Source organism: Haliaeetus albicilla, chromosome 10 (assembly GCF_947461875.1).
Source record: "Haliaeetus albicilla chromosome 10, bHalAlb1.1, whole genome shotgun sequence".
Classification (NCBI taxonomy): domain Eukaryota; kingdom Metazoa; phylum Chordata; class Aves; order Accipitriformes; family Accipitridae; genus Haliaeetus; species Haliaeetus albicilla.
In genome coordinates, this window is record NC_091492.1 from 22,551,650 (window position 1) to 22,572,329 (window position 20,680).

General features: G+C 39.9%; 1 protein-coding gene across 1 annotated transcript; it reads right to left on the reverse strand.

Annotated features, from left to right (window-relative positions):
* Positions 1–27: 27 nt before the first annotated feature.
* KCTD19 (potassium channel tetramerization domain containing 19) lies at positions 28–18,264 on the reverse strand (the record flags this gene model as incomplete). Its single annotated transcript, XM_069793153.1, is given in 19 exon segments — positions 28–316; positions 948–1,092; positions 1,257–1,434; positions 1,847–2,050; positions 2,969–3,031; positions 3,172–3,284; positions 3,286–3,476; positions 3,478–3,819; positions 4,564–4,651; positions 5,120–5,257; positions 7,317–7,400; positions 9,341–9,483; positions 9,870–9,973; positions 12,723–12,883; positions 14,134–14,332; positions 14,569–14,676; positions 15,600–15,791; positions 16,138–16,292; positions 17,954–18,264. Coding segments are annotated over 19 exon segments (3,018 nt in total), but the record flags the coding sequence as incomplete, so codon positions are not given.
* Between the last annotated feature and the right edge of the window lie 2,416 nt (positions 18,265–20,680).

The following is a 20,680-nucleotide window of genomic DNA, read 5'->3' on the forward strand; positions in this document are numbered from 1 at the left end:
AAACAAGGACTAGCAAAGTGCCCTGTCTGCACAATGTGCTTAAACTGAAATGTGAAGTTACTGCTCTAGACCTCTGATTATTATTCTGATTGTATTGGGCAATTAATATTAACAAATATGTTACCAGAAAGAGGGGATTCTTTAAATAAACTCCACAGGTCACTAATAAAGCTACCAAAAAGGAGCTGGCTCAAATTTTTATTAATGTTCTGTGAACTTACATTTGCAAGGCAAAATATGAGACCAGTCTGGCAAACCCTCTCTGGATCAGTAAGTCAAGGCAGTGGCTGTACTTCCACATGAAGGGCAGGGTAAACTGAAAAAGCACAAAACCAAGGCCTCCCTTAAGTCACCTGCTGATGGCAGAATGGCAGCATCCCTGACTCCCTCCCTTTCTTAGCAACCCTAGAAGCCTCCTGCCCCCTTTTTTGGGGACAATCTCCTAAATGAGCAGCAGAATTTTAAACTTCTATTAAAATGCTCTCCCTGTCAGTGAAATTACCAGTCAGATGGAGAAGTTCCCAGTCTGGCCTTGGCCAGGATTAGTTATTAAAGGATCAGTGTGAGGTAGCAGTCATCCCTCAAGGGCTGGAAGTGGTCACAGAGGCACCACCAGCAGAGGAAAACTCAAGGGCAAGCTCTCCCCAGTCCCTCTCTGTACATATTTCTCCCTTCTCTTCCCCTGGGGAGAAGAAAAATGCTTCTGGTTGGAGCTACTTAAAGCAGGACTGCTGGGGAGGGGCTGTGGGGTGGGATCCGGTACTTCTGACACACAAAAAAACCCCAAACACACAACAGAAATTCCTGGCCCCTTGAGGATGGGTCTCGATTGCTGCCACAAGCCCACAGCAAAGCACACTGCAGTGCACAGATGGCGGGGTGATGCTGGGGGCAGGACACACTGCTATTTATTTCTTCATCACTGCAGGAGCAACTGGAGGCCAAACCTCTTCCCAGCTCCAAAGGTGCCGTAGTTGCTCAAGTGCCCAAGGCTGGGTCTCCCGTCCTCTGCTTTGGGGCTTACCCTTGGTTTTTAAAAATGGACCTGGAAAGTCTCCCAGCCCCCTGTTACTGCAACCAGCACCTCCTGGCCTGCGGGATTGCCAGACCAAAGCCGTCCCCCTGGCTCAGCACAGTGACAACTGCGGCTCCTGGAGCAGCCAGGCGGTTGGTGCCGAGTGTGAAGAGCCAAGTTCCTAACTCCTGCCACCGCACCAATGGCCTGGGGAAGCTGAGAAACCACGGATCATCTGGGCCATGAGCAGCTCGTACCTACACAAAGCCTGTTCATGAGGGTCCCAGCTTTGGCTGTGATTTCTTTGGGATCCTTCAGCCTTACATTGGTCAGGAAAAAGTGGCACTTCCTGGCATAGAATATCTCCTCACGCAAGTGAGAAAGGTAAGAAAAACTATATCTAAAAGGAACAGTTGAAAGAACACAAAGGCATTAGGGGAAGAAAAGAAAAAAAAAGCTGTGGTTTCAGCATTCACCGTTTCAGTTACCCAGTTCTCCAACCTGTCCAAGGTTTTACTGCAACTGACTCTTAACCTGAGCCAGCATTCAAATCTTGGCTCAATGTAAGAGTTTGCCTGAATAAAAACTGAATGTAGATTTCAGACCATTGCATCTTTCCTGATGCATTAAAGAGCGAGCTTCACCGGTAAATATTCAAGGCACCTGCTAGGTTAGGCAGCTGCTGTCCGGCTGTTTTGAAGGATTAAATGTAAGCAGTGGTTTGGCTGTGATAACCTTAGCTACTCAGCTACTCAGAACTGACAACAAACCATGACAGAGAGCATGGTTTTCATACTAAAAACGCTGCAGCAAGATCCTAGAGCTATTTACAGCTCCTTACCTTTCGATAGTGCCTGAGCTTTTCTAGTGTCCAGCTGGCTGCCATCCCAGAGTTCTGTAAACAAACAACAGTCTCTTCATTGCTTATGCAAAAGCCATCATTGTCTAAAACTGGAGGATGTTCAACTTTGAGAATCAATCCTACATTTCTGTGGTCTGCCAGAATGATATCAGTTTGTTTGCCATCCTTTGTTTCTGTGAAGGAATACAGGTTGAGTTTTACATCAAAGCCTCTATCAGTAGTAAATAGGATAAACGCATTTGTCCATTTTTAAGTACGAACACAATATTGTCATCTTCTCTTCAGAGTTATGCCTCCTTTTGTCTTTATTCTGTTGTGATGTTTTGCCAGGAAAGGTGAAACGCCACCAGACAGTAAATGACAGTCTTTACACCAAATAATTTGCAATCTTAGGCATAACATTACAGCCCTTCTCTACTTCCCTCTTTCACATGGAAAATTCAGACAGAGTAACCATTAGGTTTACATTTACATTACCATTTACTGCTTAACGGAACGCAAGCATAATTCAGTCCAGGATTCTTTCACAGGATGTGAAGGAGGCTTTTTTTCTGAGGAAAATAATAACCTGGCTTGCACTGCTATAGTAACAAAAACATCCATAACCACTATTAATTTTAATTATTAACCATTTTGCTTTGCCGACAATTCTGTGAAAACCTGCCATGTTACCCACAGTGGGAGCGGTACAGGGTAAATCACATCCTTCTCAGGGTGTCAGAAGTCTTGGACTGAGACTTTCCACTGAGCTTTCTTGAGTTTGCATTTAGTATCATGGCTAATCAGCTAAATCTTTTTAACTTCTACACATTTCTGTAGAAACGTCTGTGTTTAGCATAGAAATCTTTCAGTCTTTATGTGAAATTACAGATTTTTGTCACTAACTGGATAACTTAACTACATCAAACCAGCTTCACTGTTCCTTGCACAGCTTCAGAGGCAGAGTCACAAGGACACTGAAAGAACAACTCATTGATGCCAGTGAAGCTAAAAGCTCCTCCACCTTTCTGGCAAACACACTTCTAGTATTAAACTCTGCATAGACAAGCAGTAAGATCCAGCCCTTGCTTAGCAGCTGGCAATCAACTCACTATCTTTCAGAGGGATGAGCTTCATTTGCAAGGTCTTGTCTCTTCCTTCACTGGAAACACTTTCTATGAGCAGGGGAACAAGAAAAGGTTGAGACTGTCACTCTGAAATTCATCAGCATGATCAAAGTATCTTATATAAATAAGTCATTCAGTTAATGACTCCCATCACTTTTGAAAACAACAATCACAAAGCAGTCATTTACCTTCTGGTTGCTCCTTGTTTATATTCTCTGCATCACTTCCTACTGTGGGAGTAGTTTTCATGGTGCTGAACTGATTCGTTCCAGCGCTTGGAGTAACTGGCAAACTGTGTGAACACATATTGCTCTGACTGCTTTCCTTCAGCCCTGACTTCATATTGGGTAATGAGATTGTTTCCTTGAATTGTATAGCTTGTTTTCACAGGAGCAGAGGCAACAGGATCTTTGACACCCCTGTCCTTTTCAGGAGTGTTGCACTGAGAGACACTCTCTGTGATACAACTGTCAGAGGTTCTCATGTGCTGAAAAATCACACCTCTTGCAGTTCACCGCATCCCATTCCTTTACCAAGGAAATTAATTTCTGGATGTGACTTGCCGAGTCTTTACTTTCCACTTTCTTTGTCAAAGTGCTTCTCATTCCTCCCTTCCTTGGAGGGCTTACTAAATGTTTGTAATAGCTGGAGCTTATCAGGCTGTCTGAGGAGTCATTGTATCCTCCAAGTGTATTCCTCTGCTTTGTCCCTTTAGCCCACAAAATAATTTTGGAATACTTTGCCCCACTGGTCTCTTGCTTTCCCTTCAGATCTTTTATATTACTCCATATGTTAATATAGCACTTAATGGAATCCACAGCTGTAGATGAGTACACCTAAAAATACAGTGAAATATGGTTATTTCTAATTGATACGGAAGGAAGTGTAAGTTTCGCCTTTCCTAATAACTGAGGTATTTTACTCATTATAATACAAGCATTTAAGGACTGAGTTCTTAATCCTGGAAAATGCATTCTCACTTCTGTGCTGGATGCAGTGTCCTAAGGCTCTCCAAACCCTGCCCTGATAACTCAGCACTGATGTTACGCTGTCCTGAATCACCTCAGTTCCCATCAGTGAATTTTGCTGAACCTGAAGACAGACACTGGAGTGGCCAAGGCACACAAACAGCGCCTCAACATCCCTGCTACCACTACAGCTAAGATAATTTTGGTTGTCTGAACTGACAGCAGCACATTCTTCTGTACAAGAAAGATGGTTTGGCAAGTTAAAGCAAGCTGTGCAGCCACTCTGCCACAAGAACACCACTTAAGCTACAGGGTGGAGCAGTTTGCTATCAGTGTGTAAATGCTACAGAGGCAGTACTTTCATTTTGCCTTTCTCTAGTAGGCTGAAGGCAACTTTCAGCTGCTGGTGTCCAGCCAAGGACTAAAAGAATTCAAAGACTTGAGCAGGAAGAACTTTTCCCTCTTCCACTGAACTCAAAGACTAGATAATTCCTGCAGGACACTATCTTGCCCAAGTGCACTGCCTAAGCTTGCCACTCCCATCTTTACCACCTAGGAACCAGGAGATCTGGCTTCTAGGTCCCCCTTGCCCAGAGGGGTCAGAACCCCTACATCCCGTGACCCAGCAAAATGCCCCAGTTTCCAAGCCGCACTGAAATCTGCATGAAAACACTTCCCACCCTTTGGTGACAGAGTCTTCCTAAGTAACCAGGAGCGCGAATCACAAGACCAAAAGGAGACTCTAAAAAAGTATAGGCTTGTGGGGTTTAGACCAAGCTAAGACAGACCAGAGGATCTTGATGTTATGCTTTGGACTGCATGACTTTACAGCATACAGTCATTGGATAAAACCAGAAATAAAAGCCCAGCACTCAGGCAGTGCTAAAGCACCCTGCCTTGATATCTACTGCAGAATTCAGTGTGGATCTCTATCTAAATTATGTCTTTAGAGAAGGAGCGCTCTCATGTTTTTGTGATATGCAAACAGAATGTCTATTCCTGCTCTCCATTCTCTCTTGATGCTCAAAGCCTGCCTTTGTAAAATGAAGGTGTTCTTTTTTTATAGAGAGAGATTTTCCAAGACTCATTTTGTAGCTGGTTTTGGAGAGAAAAAAAGCAAAATGGCACTGGTGAATTTAAATCTGGCACTTTTCTAGAAGTGCTTTACAGCAACATGTTCTGAAAACCAAATCTTAGTTCTTTTGGGTCTTTGCTGAACTCATTCTCTTCATTCCAAGATACAGTACTTGATCTTCTACATGGAAAAGAAACTTTATTGCACAATTCATTGGTTTGGATCCATAAGCTAGAAAATGAATATTTACAATTATTATAGAACTTTTTCTAGGGGCAACAACCAGTCAATCTGTAAAAGGAACTGCCAGGACTTCTAGTCATCAATGGATCTGCGTACATCACAGTAATTGTTATGAATTACTTTTAAACTATGGGGTAACAGAAGGAGTTCACAATTATCACTAGTACACAATACAGGAGTAGCAAAGGACCAGGAGTTTTCATCGCCCACTTGTGATGAGAATTTCTGAAATGTGATGCTGCAGATACATAGGGGACAAAAATGATTTCTTGTCTCTCTTCCAGCATTCACAAAACCTTGACCAATGGATTTAGGTAAGCCTTGCTGATCAATCCAAGCTATTTCCACCTGACATCATATCTGGAGGGGGTTTTTTCCTCTCTTTTTTTTTTATGAAGAGGTTCTAGACACTTTGGGGAGCAAGCTAGTCCGATTCAGGTCAACCATCTACATTCATGGTTTCAAAATCAAATTTTTAGTCTGCTTAAGAAACTCAGCTCCTTACAGCGACAGCCTGACCTGCACAGAAGTTTCTGAAAAGGTGAAACAACTCTGGAAGCACAGAGTAGCTGCTGCTCTCTGTCTCCTATAGACAGAAATTTGCTAAGATTGCCTATGGAGCTGGCCGATGATCTAGGAAAGAACTCTAGGGACCAATCCCCAATTATTTTACTTCGTTAGAGGCCTGTGGTGTATATGATAGAGATGCTGACACCTTCCCTGATGGGAAAGCACCAAAGAGCAGTGGAGGAGTCTATGTTAGAGTAGTACTAGTCCTGAGCTAAAGCCTCTAGGGAATGTAAGATTTTGTCATTCACATGTAGAGTGCTTCAGAGTTCCTCTGCCATCCTCCTCTTGCTCTACAGGTATAGGAATGTGAGGTTAGGCTCCTACACTGGGATGGGAAAGTTGAGGAATGACATTTCGGATTTCTTCTTCATAGACATCTACGATAACATCTAGGAACTGCTGTCACCACTGGTGGGGTACTGGCAGCTACCACTAGTGTGTCCTACTGTTGCTCGTGGCAGTAAAATAGAGTTGGAAATCCTGATGCAAACAGCCCATAGCACTGGTATTTCAAAACCTGCTGCAGTGATTCTTGATCTTCTGGGAAGAGTTTAATGGATATATCTTTACTTTAAAAGGCCTAAGTAAGAATTCACTAACTTCTAGAGCGCTCTCAGAAAAATACTGAAGAGAAGGGCCGTGCTAGGTCAACTTCTAAAGTACCCTACAGTCAGGAGTCAAAATATCAGTTCTGTGGACTTTCCAAAAGGCCTACATTTTAACATTTTGTCCATCCCTCTAATGAGCGCAGTAGAGAAGAAAACACTAGAGTTTGCAGATTCACAGATTTTATAGGGCCAGAGAAGACCACTGCAATTATGAACCCTGGTCTCCGGTAACATTGAATACTAATTGCTATTTTAATAGCAAAACATCTTTTAGAAGAACATCCAATCTTATTTTTAAAGTTGTCAGCAATGGAAAAATACGTCTCTGAGAAAGTGTTCAATGATTAATTCATATACAAAAAGTTATTTTCAACATTAATTTATCAAGATTTAAATTCCAGCAGGTCTCAACCCTTTTCTGTGATGCTGCATCAAAGATATACCATTCTACACTCTGCAGTGCTGGTGAATCCTCCAGTGGGTCTGCAGAAACCAGCTGGGGCTTGGCAAAGCCAGGGCTGAGCCAAAGCTAATAAATCAGAATGTCTTTGCTTGGTCTGCTGTCTCGGTACAATGGTTTCCAGTATGCATTGCAATATCCTCAGTATCTGGACTTAGGGGTGTATCTCTGTTGCCTTTTTCCTTGGTTACTGGAGAACTGACCAAGGACTACTCTTACTTTCCAGTACCCAAACAACTGATGGGAAAAAATGTGGCCCAAAAGATAGTGGAATTGCTTATCTTCCAGTGGTTGTGTTTCAGAAGGAAAGCAGAAAGTTGTGCCCCTTTCAAAGGACAAACACTGCTAGGTCAGAGGAAAGGACATTATATGATAGAAAAGAAAAAGAAAGAAGAGAATTTTTATCTACCTGTATGCATCAGAGTGATAAAGTGCCTCTAAAAGAGAAGGGATTTGGTACTCCTCTGCTTCTTGACAAAAGAGAGACCATTCTCTGTAAGCTGCAAATAAATTGAACTGTAAAATTGCTAAAAAACAATCTTACCAGATTATCTTTTCTAAATATATATATTAATTTTGGAAACTTAGACAATCACTACACAAAAATGAAAGATGCATTTTCTTTTAACAAGTGATTTTTCTTTTAACAGATGGACAAATAGCCTATCATTTTAAATACTGAAAAGTACCCAAATAATTTTTTTTCTTTTTTTTTTTTTCTGTTTCATATCTGGCATCCAAACAATGAGAGGAAAAAAAAAAAAAAAGCTTGTTTTACTGACATAAATAGAAATCTTCCCATTTGCTACTATTGACTTCCACGGAGTCTGAATTTTATGTCAGGAATCCCTGAATAGATGGCACACTTTTGAAAAGGTGCAACCAAAATAAATGAGCTCCTAAACTAGAGGTGTTCAGCAGCAGCCCTCTGAATCTTTGTGAAACTTGCTATTCTCAACACCTTTCCCAGCTATTTCCTTTCTGCTAGTGAAATTAAAACCTCTGTCCCTTCTTTTTCTTTCTTTCTTTAATTAGCCATGGGTATTGATGATAAAACTCTGAGAAGCAGGAATCCTATTCTGCTCTGTGACACTCATGACACTTTTCTCATGTGGAAAATTCACCATGGCATTTTCCATAGGGAATCCCATAAAAAGGGTTCATGGGTTCGACGGGCTACTAGGAAATCCACCATTCCCAGAAATACTCTTAGCCCTAGAACATGATTATCTCTGCTAGTAGGCTCTTAGCATTGTGCTTGGTCCTACCCAATTTACACTCTCTCCAATAATTCCCAGGCATGGTTTGGCCATTCCGATGTTCCTGGGACTGTTTGCAGTGGACAGGAGGAGTGAAGCTATTGTCTCCAGGAGGTTAAAGCAGAAAGGCAGCTGGCCTCAGTGACCAGAAACATTCCCAGACATACTTTGTATATAGAACCATAGTGTCTGACATCTGGTTTCCTATGCCTTCGATGACAGACATGAAAGCAACCAGCGGTTATTATATCAAAGCATTCACTGGTGTAACATTTTTATTGACTTCGGAGAAAAGAATGAAAATCCTTACTCCTCTTGGAAATGGCTAAGTGCACTAAAAATGACCACATCAACTGGTGATCTGTAGTGGATATTCTACCTACTAGAAACGATCCAACAAACAAGGGTTTCAAGGACTGAAGAGGCCAAAAGATCTTCTGATGCCAGGTAGACCTTCATTGCTGAATGTCAAAAATTGTAACGTGTAGTGGTGACAGAAGCAGGGAAACTGCTACAAGAAGCCATAGCACCGAAGGGTCAGGTCTGGGCAATCTCAGGGGCAAGTGAGACACCTTGAAGGAATATCCTTAGGAGACTGGTGTTTTAAGCCATCTCAATTTCTGATGACTGATAAGATTTAGAGATCTAATAGATTGATATGCATATGGATGGAGAGTGCCCTCTCTTCTTTAAGCATCCCCTGTTCCTCCATTCCTATACCATTGCAGTTTTGGAAGATACATTTTTCAGCATTAGAACAGAGATACCACTAGAGGGGGCAGATGGAGTATTTTTCAGCTGGACTAGCCAGATTCGCTGTCCCTGTCTCATAAAAAGACAAAAATCTGAAGAGGGATGCAATGACTTCATCAATAAAAACATTTACTTTTTTGCTAAAGGCATGCACACAATGCACCGATCTGCAATATACCCTGCAGTACAGTGTCTAGCATACCGATCATTAAAATAAAGGCACACACACTGAAACAAAAACATCTCTCAATCTCTAAAATGCAATAATTTATGTTTAGATAGAATAGTTTACTTTAGGACTGGAAAGTCTTAATTCTTTTGGATAATATTTCTACAAAAATCAGAAGACAAATCCCTATGCTTACTTCCCCTACAACCATCTAATAATAGATGCACACACACATGCATTCACTCTGCTTACTTAAATTCAGCTGGCAAAAACAATTTCCCAAGTCTTAGAAAGTTGAGAACGTGTCGAAACATTTGCTCATCTCCATGGATTAGAAGATTTTGACCATATGTGATCCAACAGACTTTCTTGTCATTTGACAACAGCTCTGGGTACTACAGAAATAAAAATACATTAAGACCATATTTCTGGTGTTATGTATAGAAAGAAAGAAATTGAAACAGGATTTTTCCTTTCTCAGTGAAAGAATGAAACCAGTTCCATCAAGTTGACTTATATTATTATCCAAAGTACTTACATTGTTAGCCTAGAAAGTACTTTCTTGGGAAGCCAAGATTTATTTCCCCTCAGGTTCCTGAACATACTTCCCCGAGTATAAAATGCCCAGTCTACATGTGAAGTTCTAATAATTCCAAGTTTTCAGGTCAAAACCATTCTAATAATCCTTATTACTAGAAGTATAGATTCTAGTCCGTAGAATTATACATTCTGTCTAGGAAGGTTCATGTGAAGGCAATCCAAAGACAATTAATTACCATACCTTCACTAAAGTCTGTAAGCAAGTTTCATACCAGTTACTTCCTACATAAAATTTCACAATCTGATGGAGTGAGCATACGGATACTTCTGCTGTCCAGTCTGTATCTAGAGACAGAGTAACAAATGGAAAGGTGACAACTAAGATAACTGCAAGTAGTAATTATTTTGTTACATATACCAAGTTAATATGATATGGGATTTTACATCAAAATATTGCAAATAATAATTCTTTGAAATAGTGAAGTAATAGAGTGTACTCTATGCACATGGAGCTGGAACTCTCATGGGGTTTTTTAGGGGTCATACACAATTGCAAGCAAAAGGCAAGTCAGGATGTAATGTCAGAGTAGTGGGCAACTTCGTCCATCCATGCTGCAGCAAACCATCCCTCCTCAGTAGATTTAAAATAAGCAAGAAGGCTATATGCAGTAGCACAGTCATGTTTGCTCATTTATGTCACCTAAGGTAGGGGAATTTAAGTATGCTGTTACATTGCCACAGAAAGAAATAATTTATTTCTAAAGTACTGGAAATAAGGGGAAAATCTGAAAGGTCTTTTAAAGTGAAGACTCAGCCTGTCAGCAAGTGTAAAGCTAGTGGAATTCCAGGGCAACCTGGAATAGAGCTACCACATCATTTCCCATTTTTGCAAGGAGCCCCACTTCTTTATTTCCTTTGAAGATGACAGTATCTGGGCAGGTGCAAGCCTCAAAGAGCTCTTAGGCACAAAGAGCAGATATAACACAACAGCTTTAGATGTATTTCAGTCTGGGTTCAGCCCACGTCTTACCTCAGTGTGGCAGCAAAGATCTAGGAAAGTTTCTGTCAGAATCTTTACTAGTATAGTTCACATTATTATTTATAGTCAGTAAGTTCTGGGACACTGTTTTAGGAAAATCAGAATACATTTGCATTACAAAGAAATGGTTTAAAAAAAACCAAACCACTAACTTTGAAAAGGACTCCAGATTGGAGAATTGTGTTTCTTACAATAACCTAGGCCTTTACAGAAGATATAGGCAAGTCACACTCTTAAAGAAGTTATTTATAGGGCTACGGATAATGATATAAATAGATTCTATTAGCTCTAAACAATGAACAAACTAGCATATGCTTGTCTGATGTAGCTACTCTAATGGGACCATCCATCTCCCATAACATATGTGCAATTGAAGTGTCATATACTACTAAGACATTTGAGTTAGAGTTACTTTTTCTAGCATGTGTTATCCACCAGGCTACACAATAATGACACAGAATTCATTAACTGCTGTTTCAATTTAAGATCAAACCCTCTTTCTCAAGGATTATAATTCCATCTGAAAATTGGTAAGGTTCACTCCTTTTTGCATATACCCCTATTGTGTGGGGCAGGGAAGAATACTTTGAACATCAGCCCCTTCACCTTACTCTGGTGAAATATGCTGATGGCTCAAAAATGGGAAAGATAATCATCCCCTACAGAAAGACTCGGAGGACTTTGAGGGTGGAGTAAACTGGAAGTAAGGTCACTACTACAAAATAAGAAGCCAGATTTGCAAATAAACAACAGGAAGTACATTTAGGATCCTACAAGCTGAAGTTTGAGCCAGGAGGTTTGTGCCTGTGTGGGGCAAAGGGCTGCCTGCGCTCATTCATCACGAAGTGATTGCCACCAGTGGAACAAGGAACTGCAAATGAGACTGTAGGATATAACTGAGGGGGCTAAGTCCAGCAGAATTAGTTGTAGTGTAGTCTAAAGTATTGGGAAGGTTTCAACTGGATTACCTTGTACAGAGTGTGATTAAATTTCTTTCCTTGAGCACATGGCATAACAGAAAAGGTGGAAAGAACTGGCTGTGTTCAGCCTTTGGAAGAACAGGTTAGAAAAGGATCTTATTGTCTACAGCTAATGGAGGATATAGAGAAGACAGAGCCAGATCCTTCTTAGTGGTACAAAGTGCTAGGCCAAGAGGCAATGGAAAATGTTGGAACATAGGAAATTACACGTATGACTATTTAATTAGCACAAGGATAGTCAACTATTGGAACAGGAGTCCAGAAAGGCTGCAGGATCTCCATCCTTGGAGATACTGAAAGCTTTTCCTGGCAAGGTCATGAGCAACCCGACCTAACTGATCCTGCTCTGAGCAGAGTGTTGGACTAAATGACCTCCAGAGATCTCTTCTGGCCTAAATTCTATGAATATGGGGAAATAGGGATAGGTGAAAAGAAAAATCCCTAGGTCAGAGGAACATATTAACTCTTGTTAAAAAGCCACAACAAAGGTTGATAGAAAGTGCGATGATTTTTCTATAGATTCATTAGAGAAGAAGAGAGTATAAAACAAAATGGAAACAGCATTTAAGTTAGAGGTCAGTTTTAACAAGAGCGAAATGTGGCTGTGAATGCACTTAGGCTGGAAGTTAGAAATAGATTCCTTAGTTTAACAGCAAGAGTTGTAAGAAATGTCCCACATCAGAAAAGTGGGAGCAAAAGAAACCTTGCTATCTTTAAAGTAGAACATGTTTGGATGAAAGTAACTTGGACAGTCTAAGCTTGAAAGAACTAGATTCAGCGAACTAGTTCAGTGATGAGTGCTACCTAAATCCAGTGTAGACTTGCTCTATATTTCACCTAGAAGCTAATGTTACTACTCTAGCATTCACTGATCAGCAACAGCCAGTTAACAAAGCAACGGAGTAACAGTAGATCTTTGGAAAACACACACTGTCAGTCAGTGAGACTTTCAGGTTATTTTTGTACTTAACAATTCCTCAAAAGTAGATGTAGATTATTGACTGATTAATTGTATTCAAGCAACACTGCTCATTCTACTTTAAAATGAAAGCGTTCTTGAGAAATCCTGACTTACTATAATCTCTGCTCCCTGCTGGTATCTGTTGTTTCAGAGAGCATTTTAAAGCATCTTTCATTGGCTCGTATGTGGCGTCCCTTTTGTCCAAATAAGCACAGAGGTCTTTGATTTCAGAAATATTTTCAGTGAGAGGAAGCCGGCAAGTTCCCAGCCAATTCCTATCCAAAAGAAGAGGAAATCACTGAATTTTTTATCCTTGCTTTATATTTTTACTGCTAATTTTTTAATGAGTACAAGTCAGGAAACATGAGTTCTCCTAAAAATGTTTTTTATACCTACTGAGCTTTACTCATAAATTTCCACACCTTTCTTTGTATGGAGAACAATCCAACATTGACAAATAAAGCAATTGCAGTGGAGCCATCAAATAATGATCTGCAATAGTTTTCAATAAAGTTTTTAATATGGTATTTCTCCTACACTGGATCATTCACTAGTGCCAACAGCAAGTACAGACAAGATGCCAGGAGCAGAGATGAGCTGACTGTACGTTTGATCTTCCTGTTGTCTTTTTATCGCCCTTTTCAGACTGGGTATTATGTGTTTGTCCTAGATTTAAAGTTGGCTAAAAGGTGGAGGAAGTTTTTCAGTCCATGGTTGATGGAAATATGCACAGCTGAGCATATTATTGCAAGGCAGGCTTGAATCGCAACCAACTGGATTCGTTGTGATTTCTTTTGGTTTTCTTAATTCAAATCACAACAAGCAGGTGAAAGAAAATGGTACACGCTTTTTAATAGAGAGTATTAAAATGTGTATTTTAATGGCCAGCTTTATGACTCACCTAGTGAGTGTCTGTATTTAAGAAATGTCTCTCTGTCACAGCAAAGATGTCTGACTTCTACATTTACATTTTCACCTATTTCAGGAAAGAGGTGCTAATGATTCACTAAGGAGCCATTTTCCTATATGATAGGGACTTTATTAAACCAGTACGCTGGTATGGTAAGTCTGAGCAATAATGCTAACAATATGTGGAATTTGTCTCAAAGGACCAAGTTGAAACACAGTATTCAGAAGTCTACATTCTTTCATGGACTAGACATAGAAGTATGACTTTTGGGTGACTTCAGAAAAGCCTGTACCCATAGGCATTTAGATGCTTTTGAAAATCCAATACAAAGTTTTCTGAATGAATAGTAAATCTTTAATAACCACATGTTCTTAAAACTTAACAAGTTTACATATACTACTTCGGAATTTCAGGCTTACAAGCCTACAATATGATAGAAGAATGCCAACTCGCATAATTACAGTCACCTGCAAGTTTAGCTGAAAATGAATACAAATTCTAGAAGACAAGCTGCTGAAAATCAGACTCTTTTTCAGCTACAAAACCCATTAAATAACTTAAGGTTCTTTCAAACGGTTATGTTGATATTGCCTGGTATGAAGGCAGGGTGGGTACCTGGCACGTTGGAAGAGAATGCCGTCACCAGAGAGGTGCAGGCAGCTCCAGCCCAGGTCGCTGCCCATGCAGAGCTGTCCCAGTGCCGAATCCGGGTAGTTGGCCAGCAGCCCCAGCACCATGGCGTAGAGTGGGGATCATGGTGGGGACTCCCATGCCACTGCCCCCCCGCCACCCCCAGCCCCCACGGAGCAGCTGCCTGCAAGGAAAGGAGGTCAAGACTGCACCCCAGAAGGTCAGCGGTTAATAATCACCACCATATTTTCCACTATTTTCAACTTTTATGGAAACAAGTTGCTAACTCACCTCAGTGTTGATAATATTTATATAATTTCTGTTTCAAACACCCAATTTCACAAGATAACATTAAAACCAATGCATATAAGGAAGAAAATATATAGCTATGTACATTCTATTACCTCTATAGATCTTCACAGCATCTATAAAGCTCAGGAATTCCCAGAATTAAAGCTTCTTCCTCCAAGGCATCTATGTTGGAGAAGTCATAAGGCAACAACATCTTCTCTGAGCAAAGAAAATTAACTTGAAAATAAAAATAAAACATAGGAAGTGTGTGTTGATGTCTTCTGTCCACTGCTCAGATCTAGCAAAAACAGGTTCTTGTAATTTCCGTCAGTATTACTACTCACATACGTACATATACACAGCAGATAAATGGACAGCAGGGAACACTTTGTCTTTGAAAACACAGTCCTAAAACCAAGGTTTATGCTAGAGGAGACCAGACACAGCATAAATGATAGGGGAAGCACAGAACTAGGTTAGTTTTGTTTATCACAGCATCCCAACAGATTCATCTAAGAGGTTTCCTGTCTGTTTGGCTGCTTTTTTCCCCCTAGGCACAGTCCCATCCCACTGTGCATTTAAACATGTGCTTTCCCATATGCTAACATCAGAGGACTGGCAGAGCAAAACTGCAGCAATTCCATATCTAGCTCATCTTAACTGAGTTCATAGAGGATGAAATGCTATGTTGATGGGGGATGTATGTGACCCTGCCAGACTTTTGAAAAGTACTTGTCTTTTCTTGAAGCTGGAAGATTATTTAATGAATGAAACATGATTTTTTACTAGTGAAAAGGAGCAAGATTGAGTAGATATTTAGAGTCACCATGTCAGTGTTGTCTACTTTAATTACTGATTGTTAACAGCAGTTGTGGTACCTGATGCCATTAATATATTTTAGTTCAGAAAACCACTGCATTAATAAAACCCAAATAAGCAGGGCCATAAGTGGGTAAATTTAGGTACATGTACTCTGGAAGCCACCCCGTAGAGCGTTTGTTTCTTGACTGATAAACAGGGCAGTAAAAGTGGCAGATGGCAAAACCAAACCAAAAGATTCTGATCTTTAAAGAAGTATTATTGAAGGCAGACAGAAACAGTTTAATATATAAAAAAAATTGATTTAGACATGTCAGAATAATTAAAAAAAAAGCAGTTACCTATGAAGCGGAACTCACTGCACTTGCACTCAGTCAGGGCTGCATTCTCAAGCAGCCACAGCAAATTGTTGTCATTAACTAGTACAGGATATTTTGCCACCAAATCTAGTGGCAAAAACCAGTAATTCACTTCATCTTCTGTACCTAGTAAAGGTGTATCCACTAGCCCTAGGGGAGCTCTTTCATGTAACCCTAGGAAAAGAAAATCAGAGAAAAATCAAGACATAAAGAAAAATGGAACTCAGATATGCACTTTGGAGATCTGACCAGTACAACAAAACCAATAAAAGTGCATTGATCTTGTGCAATTTTTAATGTTCACCAAAGGATGAAGTCTTACAGCCCAGCACAAATGAACAAACATTTGCATGGGGTTTCCTATTTTTAAAATAAAGATGACTAATGAAAAACAAATAAAAATCACACAAAATAAACTTTGCAAGACTAAAATATTCCTGGCTTGCAACAACTGACAACAGTCTATGGGCACTCCTAATGCAAAAGGATGCAAAAGGATTTGTCAATTTGGGACACTTACCTGTGAATGCTGGACTGTTAGGAGGAATCTCTGGTGGCTTGCTAGTACACTTTTGTGTTCTCCAGTAATTCAGAGATGTTCTTTCAGCTACTGGTATATCTGCAGGCTGCACATGTAAGTTATATTTCTCCTCCTTCAAATTATCTAAAATCTGTTAAGATATGTAAAGTTTTTCTATTTATTACTTCAATTCAAATAGCTAATCCAAAAATTAAAAGCAGCCATGGGAAAGAGTCTAATGCATTCTATGCTGTACTTGACATCTATCAAAATACACCAGGGAATATTGTGTACAGGCAAGAACAAACATGTATTAGATTCCTAAGTTTTAGGTACCTCAAGGTAACTGGAGTGAACATGTGGAGAACATTTATAAGAACTAGTAATATAATTAGAGTCATTCATATATTCAAAAAAAGCCAACTATTTTTTAACATTTGAGTTTTAATGGCACATTCTTGTATTCTAGCTCTGGAATTCAAGACAGCACACTGGCATGCATAAAAGTATACAACAATAGATATAGCCAAGAACCCAACACAAAGCTTGAAAGACCTTTTGGGCTTTTTTTAATAACAAACATCTTTATGATAAGCTGTAGAAATTAAATTATTAGAAAGGGGAATAGATGTTTGGCTCAGTGATAGGAATAATTAACAGTCTGTATTTCCTAATCTTTTACTGAATTATAAAAAAATTACTTTAAAATTGGAACAAATGGTTATGTACTGTTGTAGGATATTATGTATAAAGTAACTTTAGGGCCACGGTTATGACTTCTAAAGCACATGCGTAAAAAAAAACCACAACCACGTGAATTAATAAGGTTACACTGACAAGCACTTAAAAACCAGAAAATACAAGAATTCTAGTTTGGTGGAATGTGTTCCTGGCCATACCACAACAGGTCCATGTTAAATATGTGATCATGTAAGGATTGTTAATACAATAGACTACTGAGGTTTGGTGGTCTTCCTCTCCCAACCTATTTGGAGATGTTACATCTTTAAACACAGTGCTAAAAGAAAATCCAAAAATGTTCATGTTAAACCCAAAATGTTAATATTTTGGGTTAAAAAGATCAAGCATCATAGCATTTTTGAGACAATTCCACAAAAAAAAAAGTTTTAGAAAACAAAAGAATCTCAGAGTTTAATCTAAACTTAGAGGAAATGCAAATATTAATGTATGAAAATACACATTTCATCCAGCCAGGAAGCATGGACTCAACCTTCAGTGGCACAACACTGTAATTACAATAAAAAAAATACTTGTAGCTAAATAGCAAATTAAATATTCGTTACAGATATCCGTTTAACATTTCTGTTTATACTGCTACAGTATAGGAGAGGAAGAATCATCATTCCCCCATTTCACAGGTTAGTGAATTCAGTAGTGTCACAGTAGGATGAATTTGTTTTCAGGCAGACTGAACTTTCCCAGGGAACAACAGAAGGGGCAGTCCCACCTTCTTCAGATTAGAAGGTTCATATTCAACAAGATTGGTTGGTATAATTGTCATCAAGGACAACAGTTGGCAGATAAAAGCCTGTGTTTGCTTTAACTTTAGTTTAAAAAGCAAGTAATGACTATCAAATGAGGTCTTACAGAAAGGTCAAGCATCAAATTTGTAACATTTTCTGTACTCACCAACGGAGGCAGATGAATTGAATGTGGCAATTATTTGTTTGGACACCTATTGCAGGCATTGATGAAGTTATATACACAAACTCTTTGACATCCTTCTACAGACCAAATTATCTAAGAATAAAAAGAAATTCTAGAAAAGCCACATAGAATATCCTACTTTAGCTGTAATAAAGGTGTCAGCTGCAAAATTAATGCTTGCTCACACAATAAGTTCAATTCAGCATAGCTGAAAAAAGATAACTTTGAAGTCTGCATGTAATAATGAAGGTGCCTAAATACAAAACCATCTTGGTCAATAAGTAATCTTAGATTTTCAGATTGATCTTGTACAGAAGCTTCTTTCCATAACAGAGATTCAGGAAACTGAGCAACTTTAATTTTGGGAATTGAGAAATACCAGCCACTGACATTAAAATTAACTAACTCTTCTTCTGCAGATTCCATAATGCTGTCTGATTCCTTCAAACAGAAGAGGAAAATATATCAAGAGGCAAGAATGAACCTGTAAACTCTGAAACAATGTGATGTTTTATTTTAAAACTCCATTGGGCTTTGCATTTTATTTTACATGGTAGTTTGACAAAAAATAAAGCATGGGGCAAATGACCTAGACCATTACCTTCCCATTCACTTGTGCATGCACATTCCTTAGTTAATACGTGTTTATAGTCATGGGTCACATCAAGTCAGCAAATTGCAAGGTTTTACGTAATGTAATACTTATGGTTAAACCTTGGAACAACCTGGTATACACATATACTGAGTTTATTCCACAGAAGAGAAAATGAAATATGACAAATGCCTTCCTTAAGTATTCAAATAAAAGTAATGAAATGCAAATAAATGCCACATAACCTCCTTCACAACCCATTGCCTATGGACACACCATTCTATACAGTTAGGTAGTACTTTAATGTGCAGATATTTATTACTATGTCAGTCACAAACCTCTTGACAAGACACGAAAGAAAACAATTGTTGACAGTGAAAGGATGCTTGGTAAGCACATAGGTGGCTGTCAGCTAAGCAGAGAGAAAATTCACCTAAAGCAGGGCAACAACACACAGTCAAGGCCTGTAGCCAACTTTTTCATGTTATTGTATCACACTGAGATATGGATTAGTCTGTGACCTACTAAAATGGACAGAAAAGTCAATTCAAGCCTGAAAACAGAGAACGTCTGCCTGCCTTTCCCACATCAGCTAGCTTCCAAAGCCAAGGAGACAGTGTTTGTACTGACAATGGACAACACAATTCTTAGAGCAGAAAAAAACGTGGTGGAAAATGATACCTGATGTCTACAATGTTTTTAGGCTATTTCTCATACAAGTGACTACAGAAAAGGGAGTCAAAAGGAAATTTGGAAAAGCATGGGGGGAAAAAAAACCCACTCTTAATGAATGCAAGAATTGAATTTAGTAGCTTCTAAAGAGAGCTTGTACCTTCTAGAGAGCTCATAATGAAAACTAATGATAGAGAACCACAGTTACGTTGCCCTCAAAGTATGCTTAGCCAAGACTTTTTCATAGATACTCTCACCAACTTCTTACACCGATACTACTCAGCAATTTCAAAACAAATTAAATATTTGAAAACAACAATTAAAAAAAAAAAAAGTTCAAGCAAGAAAGATGAAAATTTTAAAAAGAAAAACGACAGGATACTAAAATCTTGATATTTCTAAAGCTCATTTCCAATTTTGGGGGACAGGAGAAGAGAGCCGCTACCACCAAAACCCTCTCATCTATACCATTGCTCCAGGAACACTACTTCCAGACATGCTTGAGGCAATTCACATTGCTCAGGCTGCCATTTTATGGGCATCAGCCCCAAGCTAGCAGCCCACTGCTGTGCAAAAGGGGTCTTACCCCCTTCTCCCATGCCCTCCTCCCAGCCATGTCTTGTGCCCCTCCATCACATCAGGCCTTGGGCTAATCTAACTCACTTAAAATAGCAAGAAATGGCAGACCTGCCACCCCTCCCCAGGCTTGGGGTGGGTTTGTGAGGGGAGGCCCCTTCCCTTCTGCCTCACCTCAGCAGGCCGCAGGCGGGTCCTAACATGGTGGCATCGCGAGGCAACGGGCGAGAGACAACGGGGGGCGGCACCCAGGTGTGGTGAGGGTGACAAGGCCGAGGGACAAAGCAGGGTGGTGGGTGACAGGAGCCCCGTGGTTGGGGTAGGGGAGTCGTGGGCAGCTGAAGGGCTTGAGGTGATGGGGGGCACAGGAGCAGGGCAAGGTTACCTGTGACCACAGAGCCAGGTTTAAAGCCAGAGCGCGCAGGCTGCTTGCACACCCCGAGGATGCTGCAATAGCAAATTATAATTATAACCTGTTCCCAGCAGCGCCTATCTGCTGTGGGAAGACCCTTCTCTTCCCACGGAGGGGGTGGTTAGATGCATTCGTTTGCAGGATGGAGGTGCCCACCTTGGTGGTTGAGGCTAGAGATGGTGACTTTCTTCCAGTTCCAGTACTCACAGGTTAAGCTTTGTAATTTTCCCGTCTTCAGGACATATATTAATTGGGCTTTTGTGAGCCAGCAAGTTAATAAAAAGCCAGTGGTAATCCTGTTGTTATCGCTAACCAACAACTCACCATAAAATACAGGTGTGTGCCATCACTAAGAGTATTTACTCAAAGATTTTGAAAGCACCACTTGTACTATAAACCACAATAAAACCCACAAAACACATAACACCAAAGGGATTCTTTTTTTACTGTCTCAGTGGTTTCTGATCAAACATAAGTTACAGCTATGAAGATTAGTTAAAATAGGTGCCAGGATCAGCTGCCACCATGCTGCTCTGAGCTGCCTCAGCTCTGCAGAAGCAGCAGTGGCAAAAGGGATAACATATTATTTGACCCAGTAAATGAGACAACTAAACACAAAACTC